The 20,837-nt window shown below is 35.7% G+C and overlaps 1 protein-coding gene across 2 annotated transcripts in view; it reads right to left on the bottom strand.

Annotated features, from left to right (window-relative positions):
* The window catches only part of ZFPM2 (zinc finger protein, FOG family member 2), a 307,582-nt gene that overhangs the window by 215,660 nt on the left and 71,085 nt on the right, over positions 1-20,837 (bottom strand). For both annotated transcript variants that reach the window (XM_059865184.1, XM_059865192.1), the window contains one exon: positions 18,604-18,705. In XM_059865184.1, the coding sequence (XP_059721167.1) occupies positions 18,604-18,705 (102 nt within the window). The remainder of the gene's footprint in view (positions 1-18,603; positions 18,706-20,837) is intronic.

The raw sequence follows: 20,837 nt of genomic DNA, 5'->3' as shown, positions 1-20,837 counted from the left end.
TGTCTTTGAATTTTAAAAAAGTAATAGTTTTTGATACAAGCTTTCACCTACAACATTTGGAAAATATTAGTGCAGCTTCTTACAAAGGGATTTGAGAACAGCTTTGGGGTTTTGGTATGCATCATTATTCTCTGAAATCTAGAGCAGTTCATTAACACACTCTCCGACTGGCATTTAGTAGACTGGGGTTACCCAGGAAACAAAAAGTACTCATATTTGTTAAAAAAATACAGCCATGGAAGAATGAGGAGGGGGAAAGAAGTGATTGGGGGGAGAGACAGAGGGAGAGAGATGTCCAACAGCTTTTAATGCTATACGTCCATTAAGTCATTCTCACTCACCTGCCATCCCAGTACGGAGCTGGGGAACAAACGACTCTTGGGTGCCTCATCCCTGGAACTGTTCAAGGCCAGGCTGGATGTGGCTTTGAGCAAAATGATCTAGTGGGAAAAAAATAAGCCCTTCCAACCCAAACCATTCTATGATTCCATGATTTAGTTCCAGTCCATAAGGCGTCATCTCCACTCTTGTTTTTTATTACTCAGCTAATGTACCCTATAATTTTCTACTAGGAACTGAACATAGTCAGCACACCATCACTGGCAATACACCTCAGCCTTGTTAAAGTCATACATTTTCTTTTGCAACAAACTAGACATGATGCACTTTAGAGACAGCTACATAGAAGCAAAAGCTTTGGCTATGCCATGGTATTACACCACCAAACTGTAAGTATTTAACTTTGACTTCCCCCTTTTTGTTAATAGAGGCACAAGCATAATCCTCCAGGCATGAATGCCAGGAAGGCAAGGCAATGAGAATAAATGTTTAATGCTGTTGAATGGGCATAGCAACTGTACTCCCAGCCTGCAGCCAAATACTGCTACTACAAAGGCATTCTTCCATTTATCACTACTAATAGTTGTTGCTGGGCAGGTATGTATATAGGAACCATACTCTAAAAGTGAGGGGAAGGTGTGTGGGGGGAGGAGGGGGCAAAAAAAAGACTGTAATAATTTTCTGTTACAGACCATAGTTCTGCTAAAGAAATTTAATCCTTTTTCCAATATGGAAAGAAACCAACTGTAAAGTTTACTGCAATTTCAGTAAGTGTGTGGACTCCAGTAGCATTGATTGTAATAACCCCTTCCTCCACCCTTAAAAAAAAAAACAACCCCCCCTCAAATAGGCTACTCGGACAGATAAATCCTTCTCTCCATTTTCCCTCCCCCACAAGTTGTACCTTCAACACAGCCAGAACTTCCCCAGATCAGAGGACACTGTCAGCGCAGGCTGACCAATCTCAGAGGGTTTTTTTTCCTCTTTTTTTTTTTCCTTTTCCTTCAAGATACTCCGTGTTAACAGCTTGAGGGGGTTCAATCAGCACTGCTTTGATCTCGGCTGGAACTATAATTATTTAACATTGTTACAAGGATTTCTATAATCCATCCTACCATTAAATCCCTTTTACACCCTCATCTTCTGAAGGCTAATCTGCATCCGTACACTCAGTTTGTCTCTTCAGCTGGTTTCATCAGGCTCTGGCATTCTCCAACGTCCAGAGTGATGGTTCTTTTTTTTCTAATGAAATAATTTTCTTTCAAATTGAAAAGCGCAAAAGGTCCTGTGCATTTGCTACCTTTTGATGAGATAGCTATATAACACCAATATAATCCACTGTTTGCTGCAAACTTCCTCCCAGTTTCATAAAATTCATTTTCTCTGTGGTGTTTTCACTGAATTGATGATACTTATGCGTGTGTTATGTACATAGCTGAGGAAAAAAAAAAAATCAAATGAACATGAGCAGATGCTCTTTGAAAATACAGCAGAGCCAAGAGCAGCAATAGTGTGCTCATTCCTCTTGTACTCTCTGATAAATACTGTAGGAAACACTACACCTAAACTTAGAAAGCCAAGTAAATAAAACTGGAGTGCTCGAAGAGAAAACAGAAATGTTTTATAATTATAATGCATGAAAGACACACCACATAGGAAAAGGATTTTATTTGAATCAAAGGAAATAAATGATAGAAAGAAAATGAATACAGAGCAGAGTGAAAATGAAGGACATGAACAAAATCAGACCAAGAATATAAAAGAGATGATCAGAAATTATGAATTATCAAAAGGGAACAGGAACAACAAAATGCTTTCCTTTTTATTTAGGAAACAAAACTTGAAAAGGAAAATACAATTTCTTCAGCATGTGTATGAGTGCATTGGGGAAACTGCTTCTTCGCTGCACACATTTTTTGTTAATTGTTTTTAAGCAGCCAACCTGTAAAGATTTTTGCTCCACTGAGCACTGCTGGATTTCACCTCGACAGCTCCTGTGCTGTGACCGCCTGCGTGGATGAAGGAAGGGGAACACAAGTGCAGGCAGAGAGGGATGACAAATACAACAGGGGAGTATCAGCAGGCCATGATCTCCAGAGAGAAGCACATGTAAGCTTAGGTGCTGCAGTTTTCATACAAAGCAAATGTATTCACTTAAATAACTTCATGCCTTCTTCCTCACAGTGCATAACCACAAGGCAAATAAAAAACAATTTATGTGGACTTGTTTTATTGCTACAAATACTGCATAAGGAAGGCAAAAGTTAAAGAGTAGGAAGTGTCTGCATAAAAGAAAAATTGAAGAAAAAGTTGATAAAAACATAAATAGGATGCACCACAGTGAAGTAACTGGCATTGAGATAATAAGAGCTTTAAAATAGTGTAATTTTTTTTACTCCCCCATACTGCCAGGATAAGTTTTAGTTTATGAGCTGATGCTTGAAAAAGTATCAAGCAACAATCATAATTCCAAAATACTGTTTGGAGTTAGCAAAATAATTAAAATAATAGGCAATAGATATTACTGATCTTCAGAATGAGAAACTAAGAGCCACTGATGATTCCCTGATAATTCAGGATACCCCTTCAGTCATACTTATGGTATTTTTTATTAAAAAAACAAACTGTAAAAGACAAAAAACCCCTGCAACTAGTTCCTTTCAGAAAAGATTTGTCCTTACAAACATTTTGAACATTATATATTACAATCCTTTTCTATCCCTGTAAAATATTTTAATATCTTCTTCTCTCAATTCTTTATATTGGTATATTCCCACATACAGTTACGGTAAAATATACAGAGTTATAGTAAAATCATACCAGTAGAAAACAAAACATCAAGCAATATGGCACCACAAGACTGTATCCACAGATAAAATCAGAGCCACAAAACATGATGGGTTTTTTTAAAATTTAAAATAAATAAGAAAACATTGCAGAATCCAAATTAATTTTCCATTAAAAAAGTTACCATGTTATGTTAGACCCTACTATGTGGCTATGAAATGAATAACAGCCTCAAGACTTGGCTACTATTTCTCAAAGCAAAAGAAAATATATTTACTTTAAGAAACATATACGAGTCAAAACATCTCAAGTATTTTAATAAAAAACTGTTTCAAAATAGTAAATTAAAAAAATCAAGAAAAATCATGAAAAAATATTCTGTAATTAACAGAAACTGAAGAAGCTACAATTTGAAGTCCACTCTATTCAGAATTCTTTGTACTGAAGTAATTTAGTCCACCTTTAGGACCTTTTACATTTCCAGAGTAGAAAGGGGTCTTTAGCATTGCTGTGATTTGTATCCTTGCTAATTTATTCAGGCTGGCAGTTTGCTGAGTACGTAGAAAGTACCATGATATAGGCAGCTCCTTCCTGAAAGAGCTTCTGAGCTCAAGCCACAGACCTACAAACACATTTGTGCTTAGCTTCATGCATGTAGGTAGTTCTGGTTTTTAATGGAATGCTCACAGACATCAAAATATAAGTTTTTAATATTTTGCAAGATGGAAGCCTAGAAGAACAGAAGTGTTTTTCTGGAAGTAATTTTTTGTTTTCTTATTACCTGTAGAGAAAAAAAATAAAGACTTACTGATTCTCTCTTCAAATGCCAGTTAGTCTGGACAGACAGATTTATGCATGGATTTATTGTATTCTTTTGTGAAGTCTTTTTCATGGATACCTAAAATATTTTCAGGTGCCCAGAAGTGTACTTGCTCTTCTCCCCCTTTAATAACAAAGTGCAAGCAGATGAACACTCCCCCTGTGACTGTGCCTTCAGTCTTTCTCCTGAAGAGTACATTTGTGAGTCTTCTGCAAATGATATGTGTATTCATACATGAACTAGCCATTAACAGACTAGGTATTAACACCACTGTCATCAATGTGTACTTCTATGTTTACTTCAACAGGACCAGAAATTTTAATTATATATTTGAGATCCTTAAAGACCAAGTTTGACTAGCCTGAAATGAACTAATCAATTTCTGCCCCCCGTTAAAATTTAAGAAAGCATAAGTGATTGCTAAATTTGCAAATGTAGCTGCATAACAGAATCCACAACACTTATTACTTAATTTCTGGAGAGAAGACACTGTTAAATTTAGTGATATTTGACAGCAAGATACTCTACAAATAGTCCCCTGACATCCATGGGGCATCCGAGAGTGATGAGTACCTCTGCATGAAGATGGCCATGTTGGGTTGCAGCAGTCAGCTTCAGTATTTGGTATGCTTTATTTACGGGTACATACTGCTTAATATAGTAAAGCAAAGCCCTGACTTCTGGTGAGCAAAATAATGTTGTATTTCACAGTTATGATGTCATCAAAGGACTATATTTCATGGCTTTAACATCTTTGCAAATATATACATTAAGTGTATCCCCAAGGATCACTACCTGCCAGGGCTGCCTGAGGTCCACCAAGGTGGACCTCCTTAAATCCCATTTAATGTACATTAACATTTGAATATCAAGGAAGTCTAAATAGCCTGAGAGTAGAAAAGGTATTCTCAGTTTCCCACGCTGTAGCATACTTGCCATATTACATGAATTTTTCTATATATTATGTGCTGTGTTATCTCCAATCCCCTCTTTTTAAATTTCAACACACTATATTCCTTTTATGCATTTATCTGTGCATATATGCTTTATATATTATATGTAATTACAAAATTACAACTCAAGTGAATCTCATATAATACATAAACTATCTATGACACAGTCTCAGAATTTCAGATCTTGAAAATAGAATTTGATTGCTTTATTCACTCTAAACCAGTATCATTGTAATATCAGCCTTAAGCAATACGGGCTGCTAAAATCATTTGGTTCCATTTTTCCAAAAAGGAAAACTGATAGGATTATTTTCGTGATAAATTAATTTTACCATGTAATTGCAATTATGACTTCTAATTAATGAATGGTTTCAGCCTCACTAACTAGGTCAGCATTTTTCTTTTAAAAATATATCATTTTTTCTCTTTAGATAAGTATCATGATATGTCCAAGCTTTGGGAAACACACAGCATTTTTTATGGCAATGATCCTAGAAGCTGAGAAATGGTGAAACTACTGTGATGTACTTACTAAAATATTCAAGCCATTTCTTGTCTCTTTTTATGAGGAAAATTAAAAAGCAAGCAGATGGCAAGAGGCTTTTTAAGAGGAAAGATCAGTTTCTTAGTACTATTGGAGCATTTAATTTCTTGACTGAGCTTCCCAGTATACAGAACACTGAACAATGTGAGAGCAATGAATCAGTTGAGCAACTAATTTCTTACATCATGGTTGTCAATACCCATATGCCATTGTAGGATATATTGACAAGAGGCAGAATCTAAGGAGATTGACTTCTGTGTAGTCAGATGCATTCCTACAGAAAAGAAACCTGAAGCTTACTTTGTGCACCTTGTAGAACAGACTCCAACACTCCTGACTGCCCATTACTTTGAAGGTAACAAATTTAAAGGCGCCATAGCAACATGCAAGGACACTTCTTCAGGGTCCCCTGAAGATGTCTTCTGGCACATTTATACCTTTTTAAGCCCTACATCCCCATCAACTACCTCATCACACCATTCTTCGATGACTCACACATTGTGGGCTGATGATATAGGAAAAAACCTAAGTTGCAACTATTAAAATAATGAGTAGCAAGAAAGGATGAGAGAAAATAATTTCCTTGGAAGACACTCAAAATTTGATGGCTAAAGTGTTACGGATATAGTACTTAAACTAAATGATAGCTCTTATCAGAATGCAACACACCAAAATATCTGTTGTTTCATTGCAGTTTGTTTTTTCTTTTTTGGCTGCTAGAAATAGTCACATATTTAGAGAGCATCTCCTAAAGAGAAATTTCATGAAAAGTTGATATCCAACACAAAACTCTGAAAAATAGTCAGTATCAAACATGGAGCAGTTATGTAATAGGAGAAAAAGGTGGTTTTGCCTGAGAATAAGTCAATAAAAAAATAAAGTTGAAATCACAACAATAAAAGTAAAATAAATTACAGTATTATACATACTTTATCAGATAGCAACAAATATATGAAGCATTTACAATGTTGTATTACACAAGCCCTGAAAATTGGACTCTGGTCAACTCAAGAAAACTGACTGGATGCATATCATGAGTGCTTTCCAGACAGTATTTTTTTTTTTTTAATGAGAACTAGTAACTATTTATATATGTAAGCCAAAGATTTATGAACTGATTAGGAATTTTGGCACCACACTCTAAGTATCAAAGTTCAGATAACTGAATGATGGGGTTTTTTATACAATGATGTAATTTGAAATTCAGTCTCCTGGGCTAAACCACCCAGCCCAAAATGCATACACGAGACACTCTAGAACAGTATGTCCCTAGTGTATACATTGTATTATCTTTCTAAATTATCCAAAATAGTCCATCATTGTGGGTTTATGCTGATGAAGCCTCTTATAAATCAATGCATTTATACTGCCATAAAATCAGAGCAGCAAAGATCTGAAGAAGCCTACCCTGAGTATACTCTCTCACTAAAATACAATTTTTACAGCTTTTTCCCAAATCTTTGAAGCATATCAGACAATATTGCTTTCTAAAATAAATAACGCAATGTGTAATCATGCAATATTTACTTAAAACAAACCTATGTAAAATATGGTGAAGTTTTTCTACCTGTAATCATCAAAAACATGTTATGAAGTCAGCTGCTCAAGGTTTTCACCTTGAATACATTGCTTGGAAGTCCTGAGACACAAAGGGGAGCAAAGGGAAAGAGTAAGCTATAATGGGACAATCTGATTGACTTCTTTTGGAACATATAATAAAAGATGCAATGTATAAACTGGACTGGATGCCCACATTACCATAACAGGCATTTGCAAGCATCGTCCCCATGAATATGATTTCATATGCTATAGATTAAAAATAGTTTTTGGAATCAACCGTGATAATTAAAGAGCACATTCAAAACACTCCAAAATCTTTGTCAGGGGGACAGGGGGGTAGGAACAAAATGTCCTCTACACAGCTATTTTAGAATGCCTAAGGTAATCAGCTGACTGCAGGAAAAACAGAGTTACAGCTTTCCAAACACAGGCTTTAATCATTATTACTTCTCCTTACCCAAATATCTCACTATTTTTTACCCTAAACCACACTGCTGAATATTTGGTTCTGGGGATTCTAGGATTCCATTAGAACATGGTTAAAGAAGTACACATTCTGTAATTAGATCAAAATGAGGTCTGATGCTATTAAGACAGCCATTCTTACTTTTGCTATGTTGATGAGTAAGTGCTGAGTGACTGCAAAAAGGAGTTTACTGCAGCATTTCTGTATGATGACCACTACTGCACTTTACAAAGACCATTTACAAATATCCTTGTCTGAAGCCTAAATCAAGGAGTGAAAATGAGATCTACTTTTCATTTCATATCCTCCTTTTGAGAATGCAATGGTAAAGCACCCTAAAAATGAAATGTGGCGATTAAACCTAAACCCAAATGTGCGCTAAGCTGGTCTCACTGAGCTAAACACAGAAAGTCAAGGTCAGAATTGAGAGAGGACTTTGCCCTTACTTCTAGTTCCGTGACCAAAACATCCAGTTTCCTCTTGTCACTCTGAACCATCTTGATTGTGCAATTTTGAGAGTAACTATAGTATCACACGCCACATTAAATTTTTTACTCTCAGCAAAGTTAGTTCTTTTGAAAGGGGGTACAATGGTTCCTCATGATAATTTTTTGTTGTTTTATTTATATTATTCCAACATTTATCTTATGATGTCTTAAGAGAGAGTAAATAAAGTGGCTTTTGAAGGTTTAGAAGGACACAGTAATTTGAAAATCAAAATATTTTCTTCAATGAACTGCTGAACACAGAATTTGTAACTGAAACCTGCCAATTTAAGAAATAAAGTCACTAGCATCTCTCAGTAAGTATTTGTATCCAACTACTGGACTACACCTTAAGTGCATTAAATAATGGTGAGCTGTGCATATGGCTCAATATATTAACATATCCATTCTTCAATTGTTCAAGCCAGTGCTGTCATGCAGTATTCTGAATGCAATAATCTTAGCTCAACTAACAGGAAAAATGCAACAAAGAACAAAATGCTTGTAGACTGATTACATGTTCCTTTTGATTCTCACCCAATCTGCTTCCAAAACCAGATGCTTTCCCAGTTCTCTGCCACTACCAGGGTGTAATATTGCCTTTATGGCCAAACTACAGTGAAGACAGCTGAATACTGCAAAGCTTTCTGCCAGCCTCTGCAGGTCCCTTGGTGTATGGAACCAGGAAACAATGCATTGTAATGCAGATGTTCATTGATTCCCTGCAGAATTTCACAGGAGTCCTTCACTGTGTGACCTACAGGGATTTGTACTTTACATAATATCCACTGTGTAGCGTATCACGTCCAAAGTGAAGTACCTAGTGAATCTGATGATTCTTCCCTTGCACATGCCTTTCCCAGCTATCAACTTTTTTCAGAGAACAAGAAGTCTTTTGTGCTTGAGACATAAATGCCAATCAAAACAGAATACACTTCAAATATGTATCACCTTTCATTGAAAGTTCAAGGACTTTTACAAGTCAGGCCAATGTTCTTATGCTGGGCATACAGAAGTACATAAAATTTAGGAAGATACCAGATGATTTTCAAGCCTAGCTACTTGTCCTAGTTTTGGCCAAGGACAGGCTTAATTTTGCAGTCTGGAGCCGTCAGTGCATGTCCATGCTGTTATTCTATACCACGCACATCATGACTGGGGGGAAAGCAAAGGATCCTCACCTCCAGAGCAAGGGGCATGGCTCGTGGTTGGGAAGAAAAGGTGGCACATGGAGAGTGTGACAGTCATTCTGTTCTTTGGCTCGGGGCTGTGTCACATTGATGAGCATTTTCCATGTAAAACACCCTCTCTAACATACACTGTTTTTATTAGGATTGTCACTAGAACTGTTAAATTTTTTTTTATCCCATTGCTGTTTCTACTACTTTTTACTCAACCCATAATCTCTGCCCTTTGTATCTCCCACTGGAGGGGGAGAAGAGCGAGCATTGGAGAGGGTGGGGCACTAAATTAGGGACTGCAATTTCTAAACCATGACCCTGATCCAGAAACTCGCCCTCCTGAAGATCAGGATGGTCTCCAAAGAACAACTTACACCTAACACACTGAAAATCAAAAACATTGCTGTATCAAATAAATATTTCACAAATGGACAAATAACAAACCAGAAATAGTAAACGAATGGAATGTCATTAGAAAAAAAAAACTAACCGATTTGAAGGTTCTAAGTAGTTTCACTTTTCTGAAGCATTTTGACTTGGATAGAAATGAAGTTCTGAGTTTGAAAATATTCTAAAAGACTAATTGTTTAAATAAAATTGAAGTTCTCCACATGTGAAATGTATATGCAAGATGTTACTTCTAAACTAGGCTCATTTCTATAGCAACTGATTTTGAAATTGAATTTAAATTCACATATATATGCAAACAATGACAATAATATATTAATAACATCAATTATACAATCTGTATCAAATAGAATATTATGTTAGCAATACAATGATAAGGAAGTGGGATTCCAACTGACAAAACAGTTGGAATGCTTGACAAGAGCTCCAGTACTCAGTGATGAAGTCACTGGTTTTTGATATTTTAGGTTGCAAGTCAAATCAGACACTCCATTACTCCAGGTTTACAGAATCTTACAATATTTGCACCCTGCATCATGAAAGTGATGCTGCAGAAGTCACCACAGGAAGTCACATCGTAACAGGAAACATGTCTTAGTTTTCAAAATTTATTACTGCCTACTCTTATGAATTTAAAGTAACTATTTTACACCTCAATTTTCTCTTCAAGCCTTGGTGACCACTATTTCTGGCTAAAGGGCAGAATTTCATTTTGTCAGGTGTGACCATAATTAAAATTTCTCCCCATCTATTACACATCATCAGTGTAGGTCATGCAATAGCCTCGTTCCTAGAAAAGTAAAAACTGCTCACAGGAAAGATGACAGTGAAGGTTTGGCTGCTACTTCCATGTGAATTCACCCAGCCACTCTCACACTCCATCCTTCAGGCCCATACAGGGAGCAGTCCCCCAACAGTATCAACTGCCTTGAACAACAGAGAACCTCTGCACTAAGCATGTCAGATGTAAATAACAGCTTCATTACAGGTGGCAAAGAACAGCTCTGGGCATGGAGGCCAAGCACAGCCATGTTTATGTGCTGGGAGGCTTCCTTAGCCTTTAATCAGGTGTCAGCACACAAATTACCTCTGGAGAATGTTCCCTGCAATGCTACAGCTTCTGCACTTTGGGATCTACTTGGGAAGAGTGACTGCTGGCCTCAACCAAAATCATGACAGGGACCATTATAACACTTATTTACTATTCCACTTCTGTCACTATTTAATATATTACACAGGAATAGCATATTTTTCCTTCCACTTCTTAGACTTGCATCTTCGCATTATGAAGCAAAGACTCTCATGTAAGAAGACAGAGGAGAGACCCAGAAAAAGGTCTGCAAGAAGAAGCAGCTGCTACAGCAAACAGAATAATTCATCAATCCCAGCTGGTCACAGCAAGATTGACATCTTCATGCTCCTATAAATGGTGCCAGGTTGCACACTAAAAATTACTTTTTAAATACCACATATTTAAATACCAGTTCTTATAATCATTTAATGTTCTAAGAAACTCAGCTTTTGTCACAAAAATTGGGGGAGCAGGGCAAACCTCAAGAGTTCCTGTTTTTAGAAGAAATTTGGCAGTGAGTATAAATTATATACTGTGAAGTCTGTAAGTTACAGACTAACTAAGTAGTAACTACATCACAAGGGTTTCACAGGTTGAGCATAGTGCAAGTACATTTCAGTAACACTGGTATTAGTCAATCAGACCTAAAATGGACTGATGCAGACATCTGCAGATCGAGTTTCAGGTAAGGAACACAAACTGGGGCTGTGCATGAAAAACAACTGGGAAGACTACAGTCCTTGAAGACTTGGATAAATTCTATATACAAGGCTGATAATTATTTAAAATCCTTCATTTAATGCACAGGTGTGGTAACTGCTTAAAACAGCTCTGTACCATAAACCAAACTACAAGACAGCAATCCACGAGCATTCGCACCTCCCTTAACAGAATTTAAGTGTCAAAACAAGACCTGCAGTGCAAAGGTTAACTCAATGACTCTTAGACCCTTACTTTTGTTATTTTATGTCCAAATGGCCTCCTCCTAGTTCCAAACTGTTGATGGAAACCAGATTAAGATCCCCAGAAATCCTTCCCTGCTGCAACAAGGTTCCCTCCCAACCCCTGGAGCCTGGGAGCCCAGCTCTCTGCTTTTAATCCAATATCCACTTCACTACAGAAGATTTATTTAGACTGCCTCTTGTTTCATTAAGGGTTCCAAAAGTCTGCGGTGATTTTTGACACTTTGTTATAATGTTTCTGTGACCCCCGCCCCCCCCCCCCACCGCCTCCTCACATACCACACCACCCAGCCTCATTTTCATATGGATACAAAGCATCGGGATAAAATGATGGTTCATTATAGTGGTACAGAGCTCTTATCTTCATCCGGCAAGAGTCATTTCCTTCCAAAGATTGAAATGCAAATGTGAAAATTAATGATAACTGCATTATCTGATAGCAGAGATAATACCGATTCACTGTCAGAGTAACACACAGTCGTTCTATGATTTCCTCTGCTTCTTCACAATATTCTTCTTACTGTCAGACTATATCTATGGTTAACTATGTTTCATGGATTTTTGTTAATTTACATCAAATAGCATTTCCAAGATCTTAAATCTACCACATTTCCCCAATCAAAAAGGAAACAAAATCAGGACAGTAATCTCCAAGTCCTTCTTAGGACTGGTTTAAAAAGAAAGAAAGAAAAAAAAAAAAAAAAGGAAAAGAAAAAAAAATAGAAAAAAAGAAAAGAAAAAGAAGTAAAAAAGGAGGGCGAGGGGGAAGGCTATCATTAATGTCTATTTCCATCTTGCAGTGGTCTACCAACCATTCCACTCTATATCATACAGCTTTGCTTTGTAACCCAAACTTTATATAGTATTACTAAAAAATGCAGAGTAAACCCAACAATCAATACAAATTTGCAATGATTCTTATGAACCGTTACAGGAAATCTATACAGAAAAGCTTTTCCAAGTCCCTTTTATAGCAGGTAAAAATGGCATGCCCGATGTTCACTACAATTTTCTGATCTACAACTCACTAAAGCAATACATCAGAATTTACATGAAAGCCTGTTTCAATCTTTTATTGAATATTAACAGCAGCATAGCTCAATGTAACATCATTATGAAGTGCTATTTTATTTCCAGTATACCATTTTTTCTTAAAATTTCATACATTTTAAGAAAAAACACCAACCTGTAAGAGCAATTAAAGGAAGCTATAATGTGCATATATTTAACTAGCCTGAGTTCTTTCTTCAAGGGTTCTCTGTTACATGGGTACGAGTGATGATGAGTCTGCTGAAATGAGTTACATGAGTTGCAACTTCATTCTGATTTACTACTGTCAATAGCAGAAATCCCGTTGATTTACTGGAGGCAGAATTTTACACATGGGAAACTTTCCCTTTCCGTGGAGATGAAGGCAAACAATACATGAAAAAAATCACTATGAACTGCCAATAAGAGTTTTAGGCCTTTTACACTGAATGGCAGGGGGGGTTTTTCACCATTTTGGAAATGTGGACAAATCACATTTTCTCACATTCTAAGCAGAATTCAGGTACAATTCAAAAGAACTTCAGAGACTGACTTTCAAGCTATCCAATTGACAAAATCAGCCCATTCTGATAAGCCCATAAGAAAGCCATGCTCCCTTATAACTATAAAAGTAAGAGCTCACATAAGGAATAAGGACAATCTAGTGTAGTGCACAAGAATTAAGAAGGAAGAGATCCAGTTCTTCCTTAGAACCAGGACTTTTCTGAATGGCATTAATTCCACCTTTGGAAATGCCCTATAATTAGTTCCTGAACTGGTAACAATGTTTCTCTGCCTTAAAAGCCAGATACTACTTCACTGATGGCTGAAGCACTCGTTGTTGGAATTGTAGGAAGAAAGTCTAAAGAATGGAGCTCACAGGATGGTGCACTAGATTTGGAAAAACTTTTTGGCTTAGTCAGTACTAGAAAATTGTGTCCCATCTGCCAACAGGGAGAAAATGTTCCCTTGCACATAAGAGAATCAGTATATGTTGTCTTCTGTTGTTTTGTTTCACCACTACAGAGTAATTGAGAAACTAAACTTTACATAGTTTTAGTAAACAGTTACTGGAGAAATAAAAATTTGGAATAGCTTGCATGAAGAAGCCTGCTTGTACTTATCCATTACAAATGCACCCAAATAGTACAATATTTATAAAAGCAATAGATAGTATTCTCATTTATTAATTGCATTTTAGTTACAAGGACCCACCATGGTCAGTCAGTCTAATTTCTGCCCCAGTGAAATCTATCTCATTTTTAAAGTCCAGTGTTTGCCACAGAAGTTGATAATGTTCTTTAGGAAAGTATCTCATCCTGAATGCAAATATTTCTAATGACAGATAAGTGACTTTTCATAAAATGTTTAAATAATGACTTTTTAAGCACTAAAATCCATTCTTTGTGTCTGAAACTTTGGAGCTTCAACATCTATTTAATCCTCTGATACTTTGCTAGAAAGAGGTGCCCATTGTTATCAGATTTTCACTCTGAATTTAAAGTAGTTTGCAATCAGATTGCCCTTTAATATAACTTTAATATATCTTTGATAAAATAAATAGGGAGAGGACCTAGACTTTTCCATAATACCAGTCTTTTCAATTTTCTAGTGGCTCTACTCTAAACCTTTTACAAATTTTAACATCATTTTTGAAGTGTGACCACAGGACACAGAACCCTGTTTCAGCATCAAACAAGACTGCTGACCAGACAAGCAAAGTAATCTGAGAAGCCAAACACACCCTTTAGCCACGACCCTCTCTTTGGGATCACCCCCAGTTCACTGAATCTTAAGACTTTTTCAGAGACCCTGCATTCTGATGCTCCCACAGGTCTTTAAAAACTGTAACAATTCTATGAAAATATTTATTTACTTTCTCATGAACTCATAACTTTATATTTAATCACTCTGAAACCAAAATATTACTGCAGCTAACATAGCAAGTTATTCAGGTCTGCCAATAGCCATATCTACCCATTATTCATAATTTTTTAAAATTTAAAACTACTGCAAAAAACTAAATATACTTCAGCTCATATTACATATGATGTTGGTTTTACAGGACATATTTTTTCCATGAGCCTATACAAATTGGAATTCTTAATAACCCCCTCTCAATAAAGGCATCTTACAGTACTCATTCCCCCTATTTCCAGTGGAACCACTGCCAGGTGGACAGGTCTGTCACTACACACACTAACTTTTACTGGTTTTGAACATGTTTGAGAAATCATATCAAAACTTTTTCAGAACTGAAGTTCATCACTGGAGCTGGGTCATCTAGCTCCTAAAAAAGTTAAATTCAAACCATCAGACTGCTTAAATTAACTATTACAGAAGTACAGTCATCACACACAGTCAAATAGGCTTTCCAGACAGAATGTCTTAAGCAGACTAGAAATAATTACTTTACCTTTTTACCTATCCCCTCTACCTACTGAGTCATGACTTATAATAGATCAATACCAATTTTCTAATCATTTTTTTCTTACCACATTTTAAAATGTCATCTTACAGTTATTAATGAAGCTACTGATAGATTTTTAGGGTTTTTTTTCCTTTCCTCTTTTTTTTTTTCCTTTTAGCCTCAGATTATAGCTCCTAGCATCTTGTAACATCCACTTGGATTTTTCTAGGTTTTTCTTTTCTAAATTATCTTCTGGGCAATCTCAACATTGCCATGATTTTTATTTTAGATTTGGGAAGTCTAAAAATTGTACTTAAACTCTTCCAAGCTATAACTGATACTTCTGAATTCAAACCTTTTCTACTTTTGGATAGAGTTCATATTTGCTATCTCTTACAATGACAAGTATGGTGGACTGAACTTGTATCCACCACTGCAAGCATGACCACTGAATAATGGTAAACAAGCATTCACTTCCAAATCTATAAACAATTTATCTTTCAAGATGCCACTGAATATATAATTTCCTTATATTTGGCTTAACAATATTTTAATTGAGGTGCCCAGTATCTAAAATTTTCAGAGATTTTAAGGAAGTTCTGCTATGGAAGCATGAAACATTCAGTAGAAACCAGAATGACCATATTCTCAAACATGATGGGTGATCTGCAAATAGGAGATCTTTCTGTTTGTTATGTCTTAAAGCTCTGCCCTCACATGCACTGACATCCTAACAATAATACAAAGCTACAGAACTGTGTAACTCCATGTACCAAGGCAACAGCGGACATAAGACCATAAAATGACCTCTGCTTTCATACTTAAAAATTGTCTTTTTACATAAAATGCATTTAAACCCAGTCTCACTGTTCTTGCTTTCTATTCTTTGGACTTTTGCTGTTGGCTATAACAGAAAAAGATCAGGCCCTTCACTGTGCTCACAGACAGTCTACTGACCTAAGTTTCCATTATTTCAGAGAAGTTTCACTGAACAGGAATTTTTAAAAATTGAAGATAAGACTAGTGAAAACTGAAGGTAGTTGAGAAACATTCAGGTAATGCTCAAAGTGGCTACACAGAATAGGCAGTATTACCGAAATTCCTTGATGGTCAATGAAGGTCACAGGAGTCTGATCTGAAATATTGCTTCAGCAGAAATTCTTTGAAGCTACAGCACATTAAACTTTAGATTTTTTTTTCCAAAAAAATTCTAGTTACAAAGACTTAAGAATGCATGTGGACAATGCAAATTTTCAAACAAAAATAAAACTCTAATTATTGCCAGAAGCATAATTTTTCAGTTCCTGACAAATACTGGCTCTGAAAGTCACACTATGTTCCCTTAGTGCTAAAAAAAGACATAAAATATTAAAACAACAAAACAGTTCTACTATTTATATAAATTCCTGAGTTGTCACAGTTCACATTATCAGTTGACAGCAACTTGTATCATGCAGAACACAGTTGTTGGATTCTGAGAGGCTTCACCTCTCAGAGATTGAACTTTCCTTACCAGAGAAGCTGAGGAGACCAGAGGCAGCTGAGATAACAAAGAATTTATCATCATCTGCCCTTTGAGGTTGTGCCTCTACTGACAGTTGGTAAATTTTCTGAATCAAAGTTTTGATGGCTCTGTTTGTGCTGCATTAAAATATCTTCTTGAATAGGCAAAATATTTCATGCATTGTTGTTTTGGTTTCTTCCAAAACTCATGAAGATATTATCTTTGTACTGCATGGTTGAAGACGACCTTCTGTTGATTGCTTCTTTTTCCATGTCAGTAGTAACCAACTTCATTTCATGTGTGATGTAGAGTATGGGATGTGGTATACATCCATTACTTTTTCATATGTATTACACCCTTGTAAAGAATCAATATTTAAATAAAATATAGATGCTGATACATCTATGGCAGGTGGGCATCAGTTTTCAGAAGTCAAAAGAAATTTTTCCACATTCAGCTTTGATTTCTACCTTACCCCACGTCAAAGCTATCAATAAATATTAAAAGAAGGACACTCATCCTGCTGTTTAACAGAATTTTTTCCCAACAAAATGAAAATATCTCCTTTTGCTCCACAGTGTCAGAAAAGATCTCAAAAACTTCTGAATAAGGTAGCAAATATAAAAAGCAGTAACAGGCCACAAAATGCACATTCAAATATGCTGAAATACACAGAAACATGCAAGAAAAAATTACAAATTTCAGATAGACTTCATTTATAATGAAATTAAAAATAAGCCATATGGTAAGTACTGACAGCCTTTAAACCTGCTATGCAGCTAGAAAATGCTATTCTGCTACATACACATAAATATTTTGCATTATTTTACATGTACAGTAGCATGATACTAAACCTTGTTTTCCTATAACACCATTAGTGCTTTATATAGAATATCAAGTTCTTTGTGTATTATCATGAAAAACATTTTAAATTATATCATATTAATTAGATATACTATGTCTTCATTTTTGTTTGCATTGTATTTTCCAGCTACTGGTTTCAGAAAATTGCCATTAGTTTTGTTCTTCTCTTCATGAAGAGCATACAGTAATTTGCAAAATCAAGCAAGGATGAAAATATGATTGAAATATAGGAATTTTTTTCTAATGAAATATTATTATTGCATTATAAATTATTGATAGAATGGTTCTGGAACTCTCTTCTGATGTGCTCATCCTTTTGAGGGAAAATTTCCATAAGAGATACAGCTATTGCTAGAGCGTGTTTGGCTTCAGATCCACATTTTGCAACAGTTTTATTAAATTATGGTCAATATAATGGATTTTTAAGGCCTATTCCCAAGTCCATGCCCATGAAAACACTGCATTCAACTGCAGAATTGCCTAATTGAGAAATACAATTTACCCCTTTTGCCTTAGGTACTTTTACAGTACAGGAGAGGTTTTACATATTTATATTGAACAGATACTTGAAAGTATTGCCATATTACCATTACATCTTAGCAATGTTATGCTTGCACCATCTTCACTTACATAGCAGAAAATGTTACCTTGAATTACTGTTTTAATGTGAAGTTCTAACGCTTCATTGAATGCAGCCTGAGCTTCTCTTTCCACTGAAACCAATGAACAGCTGTGCTAAATGATTTCTATCAGGCTTAGACAGCTAAAAAAAACTCCTTGAAAATGTTAGTAGACATCATAACTATTTGTTAAGCTAAACATGTTGCTAAATGTTGGCACAAAGCTTGAGAAGAGACCTTCTGACCTTAGAAAACAGCAGTAGTGCTTCTCCCTTAATTCAACACAGAAGAACTTATTGAGAAATTTTAATCCTAAAATTCTAAGCAGCAAGAAAATTTTCCTTTACATCAAACAAGTACATAAGGCATTTTATGCTGAACAATTTACAAAATGATGTAACAAGAGCCATTTTTCTTTTAAACTCGAGAATGTCATCTTAGTACTTACCTGCCAATATCCTGGAGCCCAAAGGATCATAAAAGAGACAGTCCATTAAAAATAAATGCAAAGCATAACAATCTACTAAAATAATGAAATTAACAAATATTGAAGTCTCCTTCAAAACAATTTTCTTGGCTTTTTAGTTGTCTCTCCCTACCTGGCCCATCCCAATCTTCAGTCTCCACAGCAAGCTGCCCTGGTTTCTCTGACCTTGCATCACCATCAGATTCTGCTGCCTCCTGGATGCCTTCTTCACTGCCTGAAAAACCATCAAAAAAATACAGTATTGACATAATCCAATAGTGACTTTAGAGCAAAGCTCCTATAATATCCAAACTGCTTACATGCCTGAGTGAAAACATATGCATGTCTATAAACAGAGAGAAAATGAAAAAAAATATTAGACATGTAAACATTTGTGAGTTCCCACTGACTCAAAGAAGCCCTGAGTATCAAGTACTTCCAGTTCCATGGAGAGAAAATCTTGGAAAACAGTGTTTACTTCATATGGTTAAAAAAACATAGTCACAACTTGCACCTAATTCGGTAAAACAAAGCACATAAAGTCCCCAAGTCTCCATGTACAAAGGAGAGAAAGAAATCAGCTGGCGACCCCCCAGGAACATCTGCTTTCAGTTATGGGTTTTCTGTTTTCTTGAATTGACACCTGAATGTTTCTTATGTGCTGCATTTAAGTGACACTCAGAACAAAAATATGGTCCACTAAACATTTTGCTTTTTCACCAAACTAGTGAAAAGGTAATCCACGGTGTTTCAGCATTTAAGGAATTTTCCCTTAAAGTCATAATGTAGCAGTAGGTTCCTAAAGTACTTTTCTCCCTATCAAGCTTTATTAAAGAAATGCTACATTTCTAATCAATTTTTGGATTTTCACCATCCCGAAGTATCTGAAAATGTCTGTCTGCCTTCTGTTACTATCCTCCACAAGATCATGGACAGGACACACAGAAAATTATGATAAGGTTAAATCTTTAGAGATGACCATTTAATTTTTATTTGAAGAACTGCTTGTTGAAAGGGCAGTTATTTCAGGTAAACAAATACACTAGGCAAGCTCCATGCCAAAACACTTGCCAAATAAGCACTATGAAAAGTACACTGAAGATGAGGGTATTAACACAAAACACTCTGGCCATAGTAACACATTAAATGACATTTCTAAAGGCTTTCCAAGGTTTGGATTTTACTCATTTGTAGATATTTTTGTAATTATTTTTTTTTTTTTTAATACTAACCTATCCAGGAAACTCATGCATAGGAAGACACTAAAAAGAATTGAAAGAAAAAAACATCTACTAAATTAACTACTTCAGTCAAATAGGACTGATTATGATTTAATTTTTTTTATCAAACTTGAAGGACACTTGTTAAAAATGATCTCCCAGAAAAAAGTGACATAACCAGAAAAACAAATACCGTGTATTTTACAAACTGAAAAATCAGACCCTTTGTTGATTTAACAACAGGAGACCAAGAAGGAGCAAAAAGCACAGCAATTAAGCAGTAACTTGTAATTTTTTCCCCACTCATGATAACAAAAGCTTTAATTAGCAACATAGGTAAAGAAATGTGATTACAACAAACTATGCCAGATCCCCAAACGTTATCGCTGGAGCTATATTTATACTGGATAAGATTGTGACCCAGAGCTTTCAAGTACATGATTATATACAAACACTATAAAGTATTAACTTCATGTGCACATGTAAAGTCTCATAATAACACATTCTTCCTTGCATTCATAAAACACAGTTTTTCAAATATGAAGTCTAAGAGCCTGATAAAGTACTACTCACACAAACACAATACTATAATCACTCCAAAGTTTGATTACAAAACAATAGCTCCGTGAACTTGTGGAACTAAAAGCATAGTCCACAATATTCATATGCACTTGTAGTGTGTAAAATAAAACTTGAATACAACACAAATATCGAGTATCATTTCTGTGCTAAATTGACTGTGTGACAGTAGACAGGCATTTGAAGTTCACATGCTTCTGTTCAATCTGAAGTTATCTTTCAGAAGAAAGTCCTAAATATACTCATGTGCTGAAAAAGCTATCAAGTTTCTGCTAAGCAGTTTTAGCAATTATTTGGTTTTAAGCAACTAGCCTATTTTGAATTAGCATTTGTATAGTTACTTTGTAGTAATCAGACCTCTGCTTTCTTTGGGTGGACTGAAGAACCTATTTGACAATTTTACCTTCATTTTTCTACATTCATAGCAACTTAAAGCAGCAAAAATTTGTCTTTCAGTGGAGACACAAAAGAAATTTTTCCTAAATTCAGACCTGGCATGATCAATGCCAGTTTTCTTGAAAATGTTGGAAATCAATTCACAGCAAGGGCAATTCTTTTTTTCTAACTC

Source organism: Haemorhous mexicanus, chromosome 1 (genome assembly GCF_027477595.1).
Source record: "Haemorhous mexicanus isolate bHaeMex1 chromosome 1, bHaeMex1.pri, whole genome shotgun sequence".
Classification (NCBI taxonomy): domain Eukaryota; kingdom Metazoa; phylum Chordata; class Aves; order Passeriformes; family Fringillidae; genus Haemorhous; species Haemorhous mexicanus.
The sequence above is the reverse complement of the archived record's forward strand: the minus strand, read 5'-3'. Positions and strand labels throughout refer to the sequence as shown.